The sequence below is a fragment of the Lactuca saligna genome, chromosome 7 (genome assembly GCF_052625555.1).
Source record: "Lactuca saligna cultivar CGN05327 chromosome 7, ASM5262555v1, whole genome shotgun sequence".
NCBI classification, from domain to species: domain Eukaryota; kingdom Viridiplantae; phylum Streptophyta; class Magnoliopsida; order Asterales; family Asteraceae; genus Lactuca; species Lactuca saligna.
The window spans coordinates 38,566,385-38,583,330 of record NC_136423.1 but is presented as its reverse complement, the minus strand read 5'-3'; the positions used below and the strand labels follow the sequence as shown (position 1 = coordinate 38,583,330).

The following is a 16,946-nucleotide window of genomic DNA, read 5'->3' as shown; positions in this document are numbered from 1 at the left end:
AACTTAAACATGTAAACATAGAGAAGTAATCAATAATTACATATTTTTATTAAGAAATAATAAAATACTTAATTCTAAGAACAAAAAAAACATATAGTTTCATTTCTTAGTATGCTCAATTTTTATAAATCATTATACGATTGAACTAGTTATCAATCTTAGTTTGTAATTACAAATTCAATACATTATATGATTTACACTTTTTGTGTTTTATCTCTAATTTTCATAATTTAAAAAGCCAAAATCGAATAAAACATCATGAAAAATGTCCATCTGGTAGATTGAAAATTTTATTACCTGATTTGTTGTCGTTAAAATTTATATTATATTTTATAAGAAACCGATAAATATTTTTTTTTCTCATATTCACTTGTATAAAAATACACCTTTTTAAAAAAAATCAAAGTTTTTTTTTTTATCTTTTATTACTAATTATTTGAAAAATATTATTTAAATGCCACGTAAAAAACAATTAATTCCCCCAACTAAATTTATACGAACTGTAAAAACATTTATTGTGAGTTAAAAACTACACCTTTTCAAATAATTTAGAATTTAAAGAGAGTGAGTGGTTTCAAAATTTGAATTTTTGACACAAGGTTGAAAAGGGTAAATCCGTAAATAAAAGGAAATACAGAGCTTAAAGTGTAGCCGGCTAATCCAAAAATGGCTGTATAATGTCTGATTTTTGAGCCGAGAGCCGCTTCGTGGACTGGACTTCCATAAACTCGCCGCTCGAGCTTGACCAGACGACAGAGAAGTCTAGAGAGAGAGAAGGTTGTAGAGCGAGAGAGCAAGAAACCCCACAACATACACATTGCTTTGCTGTGTGTATAATAATATATACAAATTGTATTACCCGATAAATATATATATACATATAGATACAAAATTACTGCGTCATTTCTGTGATAGAGAGAAACTATTCCAAAAAAGTTCACCTTTGCATCATCATCATCATCGTCGTCATAATCTCTGTTGAATACTCTTGGGTTTCTTCTTTATCATCGTCTTATTATTACCGATCTGAGTCACCGAGCGGTGTGTGGTTTCTCCGACTCGTTCTTCTCTTTATTGATGAGAAGGAGATCGATTGGGCTTAGAAGTCATCATTAATGGTATGTTAATCTTGTTTTTGGTGAAGTAGCTCAATGGTTATTGGTGGTATTTGCTTGAATCTTTGTTTTCAAGGTCAAATCTATTCAACGAAGAGTCCACATGTTTGAATCTTTGTTTTGTTCGTTATTAGCTGCTTATGCTTATTGATGCTACATGTTTCTTCCATATTTAAGCTAGGGGATTATGTTTTTTCTGTGATTATATCATCCATATGTGTATCGGTGTATAATCTATTTGCGTTATCCGGCTCAATCAGCTCAAATTTTTTTATCGATTGAGCTCAGATTCATGAACATACCTTGAGGAACAGGGAAGGGTATTGGTGTAAGTTAGTTTTTTCGCTGTTATTTGTAGTTGACGTTTTAGAGCTTCGATTGAGGGGTTAATTGAGCAGAATCCGCTAGATACCAGAAACGTGAAGTAGCAAGCTTTGATAAATTTGAGATGAAGCCAATCTAGGGTTTTGTCAGACTCATGAACTTTTATGTGTTATCTGCACCATTTCTAAGCAACCACATGTTTTGATGCTTATTTGAACTGGAAACCAACTTCATATACAAACTTTAAACCCATTTTTCCCAAATACTACCTTCGATATATCAATGTATAATCATCATCTTCTCTTAGAAGACTTCACATAACTTGATAGTGTATATATTCACCTATTCAATAGCTTTAATGGTGTAGCTTTGAACAACTAGTCATTATTGTGATTAGTGTATGTTAGTTTGACTTGCAACTTATTCTTTCCCCATTGATGATAAGAAAAAAATCAACGTGTCATAGTGAGTACAAAATATATTGTCTACCCAATTAGTTAGAAACTTGATATATACAACAAAAAGCACTTAGGAAACTTAGGTTACATAACTTATTATTCCTTCAAAGTCCAATGTATATAATAATACATACATTGTTCAAAGACTAAGTGAACCATTTCAACTTTCTAGAGCTTTTTCTCTTTATGTTTCTAATGGAATGAAGTTTTTTTTTTTCACAGGCTGCTCCAGTTAATATTATTGTAGGGTCACACGTTTGGGTTGAAGATCCTGCTTTAGCATGGATTGATGGGGAAGTGACCCGAGTTAATGGGCAAGAGCTTCATGTACATACCACAAAAGGGAAAACAGTGAGTATTTTAATGTTTAATCATACATTTTATCAAAGACACCAATATCTATTTCACAAAATAATAAACTTATTCAACTACAGATTGTTACAAATGTCTCTAAAGTATTCCCTAAAGACACTGAAGCTCCACCTGGAGGTGTAGATGACATGACACGGCTTTCATATTTACATGAACCAGGAGTGTTACAAAATCTTGCAGCCAGATATGAACTTAATGAAATTTATGTAAGAATTAAGATGTCACATTTCATCTTTTTTTAAGCTTATATCAAAAGAAAACTGATATAAACATTTTCATTTTTGTAGACATATACTGGAAACATTCTAATTGCTATAAATCCATTTCAAAGATTACCTCATTTATATGACACACACATGATGGAACAATATAAAGGAGCAGGATTTGGAGAACTTAGTCCCCATGTTTTTGCAGTAGCTGATGTTGCATATAGGTATATAAATTATATACTAATATAATACATTAATACATGAACATTCTATTTTCTTTTTTTTCTTTTTTTATAATCTAGTTTGTTTTATGTATAGGGCTATGATGAATGAAGGAAAAAGCAATTCGATATTGGTCAGTGGAGAATCTGGTGCTGGTAAAACTGAAACAACAAAGATGCTGATGAGATATCTTGCACATTTAGGTGGTAGATCTGGAGTTGAAGGAAGAACAGTTGAACAACAAGTCCTTGAAGTAAGAAAAATTTACCTTTTTGCCACTGACATTCGAATGTCTTGAATACATGTTTACAAAATACATATTTTCCAGTCAAATCCAGTGCTTGAAGCATTTGGAAATGCGAAAACTGTGAGGAACAACAACTCTAGTCGATTTGGTAAATTTGTAGAGATACAGTTTGATAAAAGTGGAAGAATATCAGGGGCAGCTATTAGAACATATCTTCTAGAAAGATCTCGTGTTTGTCAGATATCAGATCCTGAAAGAAACTACCATTGTTTCTATCTTCTTTGTGCTGCACCACCTGAGGTAGATCTTATTTTTATAATTTTGTCTAATAATAAGTAAATAATGTTATAGATTTGTTATCACTTCCAATATCATTGCATTAATTTGCAGGATAGAGAGAAGTTTAAATTGGAAAGTCCACAGTCATATCATTATTTAAACCAGTCAAAATCATATGAACTTGAAGGTGTAAGTGATGCCCATGAGTATCTTGCTACAAGAAGGGCAATGGACATTGTTGGAATTAGTGAAGAAGAACAAGATGCAATTTTTAGGGTTGTAGCTGCAATTCTTCACCTTGGTAATGTCAATTTTGCAAAGGGAAAGGAGATTGATTCTTCTGTGCTTAAAGATGAGAAATCTAGGTTTCATCTCAATGTCACAGCTGAGTTGCTTATGTGAGTTTTATTCTCTCTCTATATATTATTAATTATTAATATTAATCTTATTATATTATATAAATAATAGTGATAATTCAATATCTGAATAGGTGTGATGCTAAGAGCTTAGAGGATGCATTGATTAAGCGTGTAATGGTGACACCAGAAGAAGTGATTACAAGAACTCTTGACCCTGAAGCTGCATTGGGTAGTAGGGATGCTTTAGCAAAAACAGTCTACTCTCGTTTGTTTGACTGGTGACAAAAAACTTTGACCAGTTTCAAAATATGAATTTCTTTTTTATTTTTCAAGAATCTAACTTTTATCTTTACATCTTTTAGGATTGTGGAGAAAATAAACAATTCAATTGGGCAGGATCCGAATTCAAAGTCACTAATCGGTGTTCTTGATATATACGGATTCGAGAGTTTTAAACACAACAGGTATTGTGTTACAAATTTAGCATCATTTTAAATGGTATAACTTATAATGCTGATAACGAAACGTCTGTTTAATATAGTTTTGAGCAGTTTTGCATCAATTTCACAAATGAAAAACTCCAACAACATTTTAACCAGGTTAGGTTTTTATGTTTTTGGCAATTATTCATCAGTTAATGGGATTTACATTTACTGATTATTTGTCAAACTCTTTTGTTATTGTAGCACGTGTTTAAAATGGAACAAGAGGAGTACACAAAGGAAGCGATAAATTGGAGCTACATAGAGTTTGTTGACAACCAAGATGTTTTGGATCTTATTGAGAAGGTGTTGACTTTTGACTAATCTGTTTGACTAATCTTTCTTTTGTACTTTCCATTAATGGAAACTAATAGTAATACATTTCATTACAGAAACCTGGAGGAATCATCTCGCTTCTTGATGAAGCCTGGTATGATTAATTGATTATCACATTTCAGATTCATTTTTAAGGCAAAAGATTTTAAGAAAAAATGATTTATGTTTATATTTACTTGATGCAGCATGTTCCCGAAGTCAACTCATGAAACTTTTGCTCAGAAGTTATACCAAACATTTCCAAAACACAAACGTTTCATAAAACCGAAACTTTCACGCACTAGTTTTACAATAGCTCATTATGCTGGAGAAGTGAATTATTTAGCTGATCAATTTCTAGACAAAAACAAAGATTATGTGGTGGCAGAGCATCAAGATTTATTAACAGCCTCAAAGTGTCCTTTTGTTGTTGGTTTATTTCCTCCACTTCCTGTTGAATCTTCCAAATCTTCCAAATTTTCCTCCATTGGGTCCCGCTTTAAGGTAATACTTTTGAATTTAAATTTTATCTATATAAATGAAAAAGTGTTATTTGTTACATCAATCTTGCTTTTTTAATTGCAGTTGCAACTTCAATCTTTGATGGAAACCTTGAGTACAACAGAGCCTCATTACATAAGATGTGTGAAGCCAAACAATGTTCTCAAGCCTGCAATTTTTGAGAATCTAAACATTATTCAACAATTAAGATGTGGTGTAAGTATTGCGAAAAAAGATTATCGATTTCTCTTTTTTCTCAAATCTTTATTCCTAAAAATTGTATCTTTTAATATAGGGTGTTCTAGAAGCAATCAGAATCAGTTGTGCTGGTTATCCCACCAGAAGAACATTTGATGAGTTTCTTCTTCGTTTTGGTGTTCTTTATCCAGATGTTCTTGATGGAAAGTATGATTCACTTCTTTTCTTTTTCTACTTTCTAATTTCCAATAATTTCTTTCATCTAATCATAATGCTTTTTTTATTTATTGTAGATATGATGAGAAGGTTGCATGTGAGGTGCTTCTTGATAAAATGGGATTGAAAGGCTACCAGGTAATCTTGAAATCTTTGTAAAAGCTTCTAGATACTTTTACAAGATTTCTCATTGTAACCATTATGTTACAGATTGGGAAGACAAAGGTGTTTCTAAGAGCTGGACAGATGGCAGAACTTGATGCAAGGAGAGCAGAGGTTCTTGGAAATGCTGCTAGAATCATTCAAAGACAAATGCGTACTTATATTGCACGTAAAGAGTATATCTCAATACGAAAAGCAGCTATCCAGTTACAGGCTTGCTGGAGAGGTATTTTATTTTATAGCAAATCTTTATAAAAAATACTCACTTTTGCCTTTTGTTTACGAAAAATTGATTCCTTTTTTATTATGTAATCAGGTTTATCAGCTTGCAAGCAGTTTGAGCAGTTGAGAAGGCAAGCAGCAGCAGTTAAGATTCAGAAGAACTTCAGGTGTTTTGTTGCTAGTAAATCATATCAAACACTTAGGGTTTCTGCAATCACTTTGCAAACTGGTTTGAGAGCAATGACTGCTAGAAACGAGTTTAGATACCGAAAACAAACTAAAGCTGCAATTTTCATTCAGGTACTTTGGGTTAATGTATCTTAATTAAATAAATTTTCATATATTATAATATAAATACGGGTTATGAATCAATTTTATGATGGAATTCAGGCTTACTATCGTTACTATAGAGCATACTCTTACTACAAGAGTCTCCAAAAGGCTGCAATTGTTACTCAATGTGGTTGGAGGCGAAGAGTTGCTAGAAAAGAGCTTCGATCACTCAAAATGGTATATCTCATTATTTTATAAAAAAAAAAAAAAACCCGAAGTTTCTTTTGTTAATAAATTTGTCAAATGTTCAGGCTGCAAGGGAGACAGGGGCTCTGAAAGAGGCGAAGGACAAACTAGAGAAACGTGTGGAGGAACTTACATGGCGTTTGCAGCTGGAGAAGCGATTAAGGGTAATTTCGTAATTTTACTTAAAAACGATCCTTAATGATGTTTTTCATCAATGGTTTTGACTCTTTTTTCACAGAGTGAATTGGAAGAGACAAAAGCACAAGAAGCTGCTAAGTTGCAGGAAGCTCTACGTGTGATGCAAATCCAAATTGATGAAGCAAATGCTAAAGTGATTAAAGAACGTGAAGCTGCAAGAAAAGCCATTGAAGAAGCTCCTCCAGTTGTTAAGGAGACTCCGGTTATTATTCAGGATACTGAAAAGGTTGACTCGTTGACCGCTGAGGTGGAAAGTTTGAAGGTAATGAAAAAACTTTGATCAAGTCATGGTTTTTGTGATGAAAAAGGGTTTTTAAATATTTGTATCTTTATCTTATTGCAGTCTTTGTTGCTGAATCAAAAACAAGAGACAGAAGAGGCTAAAAAGTCTTTGATAGAAGCTGATGCCAAAAATGCAGATTTATTGAAGAAATTCGAAGAAGCTGAAAAAAGAGCATATCAGCTTCAAGAATCTACTCAAAGGTGAGTAGAAGTTTGTAATTTATATAAAAAGATAAAAAGTTTTAAATTTTTTAATTTTTTGGGTGTGTAGGCTTGAAGAAAAGCTCTCAAATATGGAATCTGAGAATCAAGTACTTCGCCAGCAAGCACTCACCATGTCACCTACCGGAAAGTCCATGTCAGCAAGGCCAAGAACCATGATTATCCAGGTACCCCACAAAAAAATTTTAATTTTTTTTTTTCTCATGGATATTAATTATTAGTTTTTCTTTTCAGAGAACACCTGAAAATGGGAACATTCATAATGGAGAATCAAGGATTACTACACCTGTAAGAATAAACTCCATAAATATTTTCAAGATGCAAAAATTTAAATATTTATTATTATTACGTGTAGGATACGGCACTTGCATTATCAAATTCAAGAGAGCCAGAGTCTGAAGAGAAACCACAAAAGTCTCTTAATGAAAAACAACAAGTAAGCAAAGCGATTACGATTTATGAAAATTAAAAGATCGTTTTTGTAGTTTTTTTTTTTAATTCATTACATAATGTGTGTGATTCAGGAGAATCAAGATCTACTTATCAAATGCATCACACAAGATCTAGGATTCTCAAGTGGGAAACCAGTTGCTGCATGTTTAATCTACAAAAGCTTACTCCATTGGAGATCATTTGAAGTTGAAAGAACCACTGTCTTTGACCGAATCATCCAAACCATTGCTTCAGCTATAGAGGTAAGTTTCACATAACAACTTCAAACATTATATGATGATTTCAAAATTCAAATTAGGGTTCTTGAAAATCTTGATCCTGTGTGATATGATGCAGGTCCACGATAGTAACGATGTGCTAGGTTACTGGCTATGTAACACATCCACATTGTTAACACTTCTTCAACACACCCTCAAAGCAAGTGGGGCTGCAAGTATGACCCCACAAAGGCGTAGGACATCATCCGCTTCACTTTTTGGAAGAATGTCACAAGTATGTAAATGACAATTTTACCCTTGTATTATTTTTCAATTTTTTTTCACTAATTAAAATTTTATAAACTTCAGGGACTACGCGCATCTCCACAAACCACTGGGCTTTCGTTTTTGAACGGTCGGGTTCTTGGTAAGCTGGATGACTTGCGCCAGGTGGAAGCAAAATATCCGGCTTTGTTATTTAAACAGCAACTCACTGCTTTCCTTGAAAAGATATATGGAATGATACGTGATAATTTGAAAAAAGAAATATCTCCATTGCTTGGATTATGTATCCAGGTAATTTTTTTATTTTTTTGTTTATGATTAAATTTGGTGTAAAAAAATTCAGATAGGTTTTGTCTAAATGTGTAGGCTCCAAGGACATCACGTGCAAGTTTAGTTAAAGGGAGGTCACAAGCTAATGCAGTTGCTCAACAAGCATTGATTGCTCATTGGCAGAGTATTGTTAAAAGCCTTGATAGTTATTTGAAGACAATGAAAGCTAACTTTGTAAGTTTTATAATCTTTTAAACTGATTCTTTTATAAAAAAATTATAAATTACTCGACTGTTTATGGATTTTTACTTTTTTAGGTACCTCCGTTTTTGGTGCGCAAAGTATTCACACAGATATTCTCGTTCATTAACGTTCAGCTATTCAACAGGTAAATTGCATAAAATATGTTTACATTGTATATCAGGTATATATTTTTTTATTTATAAAAGTGCTGATGATTATATATTTTTTTGGTGGAAGTCTTTTGTTGAGACGTGAGTGCTGCTCGTTTAGTAATGGTGAATATGTGAAGTCAGGATTGGCTGAATTAGAACAATGGTGTTGTTATGCAACTGAGGAAGTAAGAACTTTTTATATCTTTATATATTTAAAAAAAAAAAAAATCTTGAATTTTGTACTAATTAATATTTGGTTCATTTACAGTATGCGGGGACCGCATGGGATGAGTTGAAGCATATCAGACAAGCAGTTGGATTCTTGGTTATACATCAAAAGCCCAAGAAGACTTTGAATGAAATTACCAATGAACTTTGTCCTGTAAGCAATTTTTTTTTTTTTTTTAATAATAATAAATATTTTAATTCCGTTTTTCGCTTTTGTTATATTCAAGATTGTGAATATATATGTTATTTATGCAGGTGCTTAGCATACAACAGCTATACAGAATCAGCACCATGTATTGGGATGACAAATACGGGACCCACAGTGTTTCATCAGAAGTAAGTTACTACCTACATAACAAATATGATAAAAAAAACTTAAATCCTAAGGGCGTTTTCGTAATTAGGTCATTTCAAATATGAGAGTCATGATGACAGAGGACTCAAACAACGCAGTTAGCAGCTCGTTCTTGTTAGATGACGACTCCAGGTATATATCTCAAAACTTGTAAAAACTTTTCAGGGGCAAAATCGTCTAAAATGGGGATATATTTATTTGTGTATGATGCAGCATACCATTCTCTGTGGATGACATCTCAAAGTCTATGCCACAAGTAGACATGGGGGAGATTGAACCTCCACCTTTGATACGTGAAAATTCAGGTTTTGTGTTTTTACACCAAAGGGCAGAATGATTGATGTCTGAAGAGTATAGGATATCTCTATTCAGACATGTGTATACAGAATTACAGTCCATCTTTTTTTTTTTTTTTTTTTTTTGGTGTGTTGATACTATTTTTTTGTTGTAATTCCCGGGCAGTTTGGGTTTTTTATTATTAGTGTCTGGGGTCCAATTTATTTTGTTGGCTTCCTTTGAGCCCTTTTGGGTGGGGTTAAATTAAAGGGGGAATTTATTGATTTTTAGATGATATGGCAAATTGGCAATGTTGCCAAAAGTGTGTTTTGAATGGGAGGGTGGATTAGGGTTTTTATAGTTGCAAATTGTTGGGTTACAATTTGTGGTAGTGGTAAGGTAAGAAAGGAAAACTGTATAGTTGCTTTATGTAAATCAGTATATGACATGTCACCTTCCCTAAAACATCTCTTTTGTGTTACTTTTTTATGTGGTTGTTTTTGTGTACTAGTGAAAATTTATAGAAAAGTATTCTATAATTCTGTTGATAATCATTGTGTTATGTATATATGCATTCATTATAAGTAACTATTGATGAGTCATCATATTCCATGGGCGAATCTTGACTTCTATGGAACTATGATTACAAAATTTCCCATTTTTCCTTTTAAGTATTCGTGATTGGTGTGGTAATGGCAAAACACATGTTTTCATCATACATCTTTAGAAAAGCACCTAACACCATTCTTGTCCTTAAAGAGGCTAAAATGTTGAGTTTCCGAAATATTTTAAATACCGGATATTCGCAAAAGCGACCAATTTTTTATGCGGAAGTTGCATGACAATCTAAATTTTGTGCTTTTACCAAAAATGACCCTGAAATTCCGTATTTCAAACTACAGCCAAGCGGAATCAGAAATTGACATTTAAAATAAAAGTATTTTAGAATATGATATTCTGGATTGAAATTTAATAAAACAACATTTTAAAGTACATGGCACTTGAAGTATCTTCCTAGAGAGTATATCATTATCTACGACAAATTATACATAAAAATCTGTTGTTCGAGATAAGTTCCCTTAATTGTGTCCATGAAGAAAGTTTTTTCAGCCTCCCCGTTTACCATTACAACCTTCAAAATTTCTGAAACAACTACGCAGAAGATAACTTTTACCGGTTTAAGCTTTTATTTTTAATACAATACTACTTTACAGTTTGAGTTTCATTAATTGTTGTAAACAATCCCTACCTAAAAGGGAACTGATTTGGAACTATACCCTTAGCCGTTGCCATGGATGAAAAACCACCAAATCTTTCCCTAGCTACAGAGTGGGCAACATAGAGAGTGGGAATCGTTGTCATGGTTTTTAATGAGGATGAATGAATGGCTTGGAGAGGTTGGAAAATTAGCTATTGCACTCGATATGCATAATTCCACTTACATGACATTAGACATGTCTTTTTCAAATGTATACAATGGGTTTTATTGTTGGAATTTTATCATGAATTTGTGAGGAAGGATCGAAAAAATCATTCAATGGAAAGCTTATTCTAGGTGACATGCAAGGCATATATAATGTGTGATTTTGAGGAGAGTTTGGCTGACCTACACCATGCAATTCCGAGTCAACATGAATGACTTAATCGTATTGATCAAGATAAATAGGCATGTGTCTGTTTCCCTCCCTCGAGTGTACTATAATAATATAATGATATCTAATATTGTCGATATTATGTCGAAATTACTGACAAATGAATGAAATGTATCTACAACGACATCAGTTGAAGTTTTCCGTGGCACAATAGAACTCTGATATTCTCAATGTCATAATAGAGAAGGTATATATAAATATCGATATAAATAACTCCTTTTTAGCATTGTATGATGAAAATCATAATATCTTTTATAACGAGACTTTTTGATGAAATCCCAGAGGTTCTCAGACACCCGATTCGATTCGGTTTTGGTGACGTAAGCTACAATCCGATCCGGCTCCAACAGTTTTGACCGTATTTTGGTTTGGTTTTGAATCCGTTTTTGACCTGTTTGGGTATGGACTCTCATTAAAATCGGTTTACAATCAGGAGTAAATTAGATTTTGCATTGGAAATGTTAATCGGTTTGGATCAGGTCTACCGTATTATTTGACCGATTTGAAAAAAAAAACAGTTTGACCAAAACTGACTTTCAAGTCATATTGGCTTCAAAAATGGATCTGGTTTGGCAGATGCAGTGCATCTCTATAAATCACCCCTTATGCACAAATAGTACTTCGAAGGAACGTGGCGCGTTCCAGTAAGCGGTCTCGATCCTCAGTCAGGCGAAGAATGCCAAACGCTCCTCCAAGGAACGCGATGCGTTTATCTGATTAAAGGAATTTTTGGTTGTTGGGCTTGGACTTAACTTTGGTTATGGGCCTTGCTTTTTGGGCCATCTGAGATTTATTATTGGACAATGAATTATTGGGCTTTAGGATAAGGCCTATATGGGGGTTGGGCCTAATTTGGAAAATTGGACCCTTAATGGGCTTTTATGGATCTTATAGTTTTGGGCTTGGGCCTCAGTTTTGGTTTAAGTTGGGTTAGAGGTAAAATGATCATTTTATCCCAAGTATGGATTATGGATCATAGTTTGGAATCCACTTGCTAATTAGGTGTTATCTTAGTATTGATAGCTCGAGAAGTCGTCAAGCATCAACTAAGGATTTCTTTCATTGAACTTCTACATTCGAGGTGAGTTTCCCTTCGTGAATGTTACAGCCTTACGGGTCGAAGGCACCAAGGCCGACCCTTTATTTATTGCATAGTATGATGGTTTTATGTGTGATAATTATCACTGTTCACGTATTGGTTGATGATCATGCGATTTATGTATGTTATAATATGGTAGTGGTAGGGGTGAAATAGACCCCGTAACCGGTTGAAATAGACCGGAATGTAGGTCGACCACCCATATATGCCTGGTAGGGTAGGTCGGACACCGAGGTATGTTGGATCTATATTCCCAAGAATCATTATAGAGTGATATTGTTAACAATATATGATCTTATAGGGTCACACCTTTATCAAGTTGACACATTGTATATTTATTATTGATATGATTATTAATAAATAATACCGATTCTTGTATTTTAATTAGGGAATAATTATTGTTTTGCGAAAATAATAATTTTAAGAGAGTATTACTAGTTATTATATCATATGATATGATACTATGATTTAATAAGTCATGTATAAAGTTTTTGAAACTTTGATTAACCATGATTAAGTTAAAGACTTACTCTACCATGGTTAATAAAGTTGGAGACAATTTTTGTCTCTTTCTTAGCCTTATGGCCGAAAGTTTATGACAATCATGGAATTTGTCTCTTTTATGGCCGAAAGTTTATGACAATCATGGAAGGTTGCTTGTCAACTTTCCTCCCATGCTCCTTATGCTCCTAAAAGCTAGTGAATACTTTATATTATTATATTGTGTTGTTTTTGCTTTTCATAGACTATATAAGAGTGTCTTATGCATGAAAAATTAAGCAAGTTTTGGTCTTCTTTCTTCTCTTGAAGCTCATGGCCGAAACTCTCTCTTCTTTTCTTCCTTTCTCTCTCTTGAAGTTAGTTTGATGGTTTAGAAGACCTCTTGAGTTGTTCCATTTGGTGCTTAATTGAGTTAAGCACTTAAACACTCAAGAATACAAGAAGGAATTAACATTCCAAGTGCCTTACTTATGATGGTGGATACTTGTAGAGAAGATCATATACTTCGATCTTTTGTTATCTTCATCAACACCCTAAAACAAAGTGGGTTCAAAGGCTTCAAAGGCTTCAAAGGTTATCTCTAAAACATCCTATGGTTGGTTTTGTTTCATTCTAACCTCTATAAATGGATTCATGATAGTTTGGTTTTGTTATGAACTAAAAATAAACTTGTTATTTTCAAAATCTTCTGTTGCCGGTTTTTGTGATAAACAAACTTTTATTGCGTATCAAAACCCAACAAGATATGCCTGGTAGGGTAAGTCGGACCCCCATATATGTTCGACAGGGTAGGTCGGACACCCAGATATACCTGACAGTATGTTTGTGTTGTATGTGGTATGGTGGGGGAAACTCACTAAGGTTTGTGCTTATTGTTTCAATTTGTGTTTCAGGTACCTCCGGTTCAAAAGGGAAGCGTCCGACTTGATGGCAACGCACACATCTATGTTTTTCCGTAACTTATGGTTTTTGGAAATCACTGATAATTGTTTTAACTTGGAATACCTTAATGTTTGAACAGATGTAAATGGATGTTTGAATCTATATGTTAAAAAAAAATAAATTTTTTATGCTTAAGTTTTGGGATGTTACAATATGACATTAAACTCAACATATGAACCAATTAACACCTTAAAATACGATATTTGAACACATATATACATTTGTGATTGAGCTTCTCATCTAAGTTTTTGAACATTATCCTAGAGGATTTTAAGGGTTTTTTTTATTTTATTTTATTTTTTAAATGAAGTTAAAATATGAAAATTAAGGTTTTTTGTACGGAAAAATTATTGTCCCGCCTTATATTGTCCGAGAGGACTTTAAGTTTGATTTTTTTAAATGAAGTTAAAATATGAAAATGAAGGTTTCTGTGCGGGAAAATTATTATCCCACCTCATTTACGTAGGATCTGTGAAAATGCATCAAAATGTATCTTTCGTGGGAAAATAATGCATTTCAGTCAAATGCTTAATCTTTGGCAAATCTTGAAACAAATTTATGAGATTAGGCAAAATTTGTATTTTGATATATTAGTTTTTTTTTTTTTTTTTGGTGAGAATAGTAAATCTAGTAAATCTAATCAACTGCTATAAAACTACTCTAATTTCACTTATATATCCAACTCTTAGTTAGAAAAGCAACTAAAGATCTTTCAATTTAATACTTAGTACGTTTTTTTTTTCCCTTTGAATTTAACAAGTAAAATAATTAATCTTCAACTAAAATATTATAGAAATTCGATGGTTTGAAAAATTAATCATTGATAATATTTGCTGGTTGTTAGTTAGTTGCTAATTGCTATAGTAACAAAGAGAGTATAAATTCGAAGAAACATTCTCGCGCCAAAACTGAAATCTCCAAAAATATCCCCCGTCTTCATCCGTGTTCAATGCCAGGAATCAATTTCTCAAATTTTATATAAACAAGTAAAGTAAATCCATGTTGAGATTTGAATGAATTTAATATGATGATGTATTGTCAGTAATGACAGGTGAAGCAGCGAAAGAAAAGTAGCAATGAAGCTGCGTCGTGTGTAACGCGAAAGGTGTTTTCCCAGGGATCCATGGCGAAAGACGTTCGGAAATTTGTGAGAATCCCAAAATTTCTTCAATGCCATGTACATTAAAATCACATTAATACCATTACAAAAAGCATAATTTATCATAGAAATTTGTTTGTGGGTGAAAGTCAACTCACCATGACCCTTTCGCCCTTTGGGAAAAGCTTTTTTGGTATGGAACTATCTCTGCATAACCATAAAACCCATAAATTAACCAAGTTTCAACTTTGATTTTCTTAGTGTAAGCAATAAAAAGTTTGAATCTAAAAAAGAGTATATTTGGATTTTGAGTGTTAGGCGGAAAATTTTGTGTATCTAATTTGACGCTATGCTAATTAGCGTCACAAATAAATCAATGATTAAAAAATGACGATATAAAAACATCAGTTTTACAAGAGAAATAAGAGTATATCTCGATGAAATTCAAAACAATGATTAAAATTAAATATAGTGATAGTTGAGGGACTATTTTGTTATTTTAGTTTTATTAAATTAGAGCTACTAGGTCATGTCAGTTCATCGTAAAACTCTCTTCTTCGCCGCTCTCCTTCCCAGTTGTTCTTTAATGGCGATTTCTACCTCCACAACCACCCAAGCTGTTGATGCTCTGATCAAATGGAAGAAATCACAATCACACTCCAACAATGCCCAACAACTACCTCAAGATGATTTCATATATCTAATAATTACACTCAAAAAATATGACATGGAATCAATGTCCGAACAAACCCAAACAAAATCCCCCTCTCGCACCAGCTCCTATCTTCCACCTCTTTCTCCGAACTGCATCTGATCGTCGACGACAGATCGACATCCATACCCACTTCACAAATCGCAAAGAATAAAAAATTAAAGAAGACGGAATCTCAATCACTAAAGTCATTAAGCTTTCAAGTCTTAAAACAGACTACAGGCCTTTCGAAGCAAAACGAAAGCTCTGTGATTCATACGAGATGTTTTTCGCTGACAAAAGGGTAATTCCATCTTCAACTCACCTCCATTTTTTCACTAAAAATGGAGTAAAAAATGAGGCAAATAGTATTTCATCTTCAACTCTACTCCATTTTTACACCATTTTTACCTTCAAAAAGTATATTCCTAATATATTTCATTATTCAAACTTACATAGATTGTTAAACACACCCTTCTACTAATTTATTTTTAACAAATATATAATCTATATTTTTTTCATTACATTAATATTAAATACAAATGATTATATTTATAATAAACTTATAAATTAATATTATACATGTATTTATAAAAAATATTACACATACACACTTTTAAATAAATATTATACATACATTTATATAAATATAAGACACACTTTTAATTATCTTTTTTTAAAATTTCAATATGTATGTAAATTTTTATATGAATTTGATGAACAAAAAACAAACTTTATATTTATAATTAATTAATATAATTTAATATATAACAAAATATTATAAGTATTAAATATTATATTTAATTCATACTTAGTAGTTAAAAATGAACTATAAATGTATAGATATATAAACAAAGGAACTAAAACCGATAATATAAAGGTTGAAGTAGAATGAGGAAAGAAAAGGGGAAAAAATGGAAAATGAGAGTGAGTTTTTAGGGAAACAGTTCTTTACGAAAAAGAAATTGCCTTTACCTATTGATTTGAGTCATAAGAATTGGAAGGAACAAATTGAGAGAGCATGTTGAGCTACTTTGCTATTTTTTAGCACGGGTACGTGTTGTTTGGTCCGTGCAGCTAAGGCATCGATGGAGAGAGATGATATTATTGAGAATGTGAGCGCTGCCATTGATGGGATTATTGAGTTTATTCCAAAGAAGTTGGGTGGTGTCCGATCTTTGCATTTGAAGTTTTTAGACTCTGTAGCATTACCTTTGTATCAATCTTTGCCTGATATTAAGTTGAAAATCGAAGCAGTTAAAGAAAAGAATGTGGAGCAAGAATCGATGGAAGTTGAGGAATCGGATAAGAAGAAGAAATCAAAAAATGGAAAGTTTGACCGCTGACCTAGTCATGGTTTTCTTTGACCACATTTTGTAATAAAAAAACTTTTCAAACATTTGTATCTTTATTCTTTATCTCTTTGAAGTCTTTGTTGCTAAATCAAAAAACAAGAGATAAAAGAGGCTAAAAAGTCTTTGATAGAAGTTGATGCCAAAAATACAGATTTATTGAAACAATTTGAAAAAAGAGCATAAGATTTATTGAAACAATTTCAAAAAAGAGCATATTAGCTTCATGAATCTACTCAAATGTGAGTA

The 16,946-nt window shown here is 32.6% G+C and overlaps 1 protein-coding gene and 1 pseudogene across 1 annotated transcript; both read left to right on the top strand.

Moving 5' to 3' along the window:
- The first annotated feature begins 864 nt into the window (after positions 1–864).
- Positions 865–9,850, top strand: LOC145004198 (myosin-17-like). The gene is made up of 35 exons (XM_078963088.1): positions 865–1,118; positions 2,120–2,248; positions 2,332–2,475; positions 2,557–2,702; positions 2,797–2,953; positions 3,029–3,247; positions 3,338–3,624; positions 3,717–3,863; positions 3,948–4,049; positions 4,127–4,184; positions 4,272–4,373; positions 4,460–4,497; positions 4,589–4,886; positions 4,968–5,099; positions 5,179–5,288; positions 5,375–5,435; positions 5,508–5,685; positions 5,776–5,981; positions 6,072–6,191; positions 6,266–6,364; positions 6,439–6,660; positions 6,742–6,881; positions 6,952–7,069; positions 7,137–7,190; positions 7,258–7,338; positions 7,427–7,597; positions 7,692–7,847; positions 7,922–8,128; positions 8,204–8,341; positions 8,425–8,495; positions 8,588–8,687; positions 8,771–8,884; positions 8,986–9,066; positions 9,135–9,217; positions 9,299–9,850. Exons 1-35 carry the CDS (start codon positions 1,116–1,118, stop codon positions 9,420–9,422), a joined length of 4,596 nt encoding a protein of 1,531 aa, XP_078819214.1. The 5' UTR covers positions 865–1,115; the 3' UTR covers positions 9,423–9,850.
- Positions 9,851–15,240: 5,390 nt separating this feature from the next.
- On the top strand, positions 15,241–16,691 carry LOC145006841 (uncharacterized; annotated as a pseudogene).
- The last annotated feature ends 255 nt before the right edge of the window (positions 16,692–16,946 follow it).

Coding starts and splice junctions, on each gene's coding strand:
- LOC145004198 (XM_078963088.1), top strand. Junction 7,848..7,921: donor TTTTTGGAAGAATGTCACAA/GTATGTAAATGA, acceptor TATAAACTTCAG/GGACTACGCGCATCTCCACA. Junction 9,067..9,134: donor CCCACAGTGTTTCATCAGAA/GTAAGTTACTAC, acceptor TTTCGTAATTAG/GTCATTTCAAATATGAGAGT.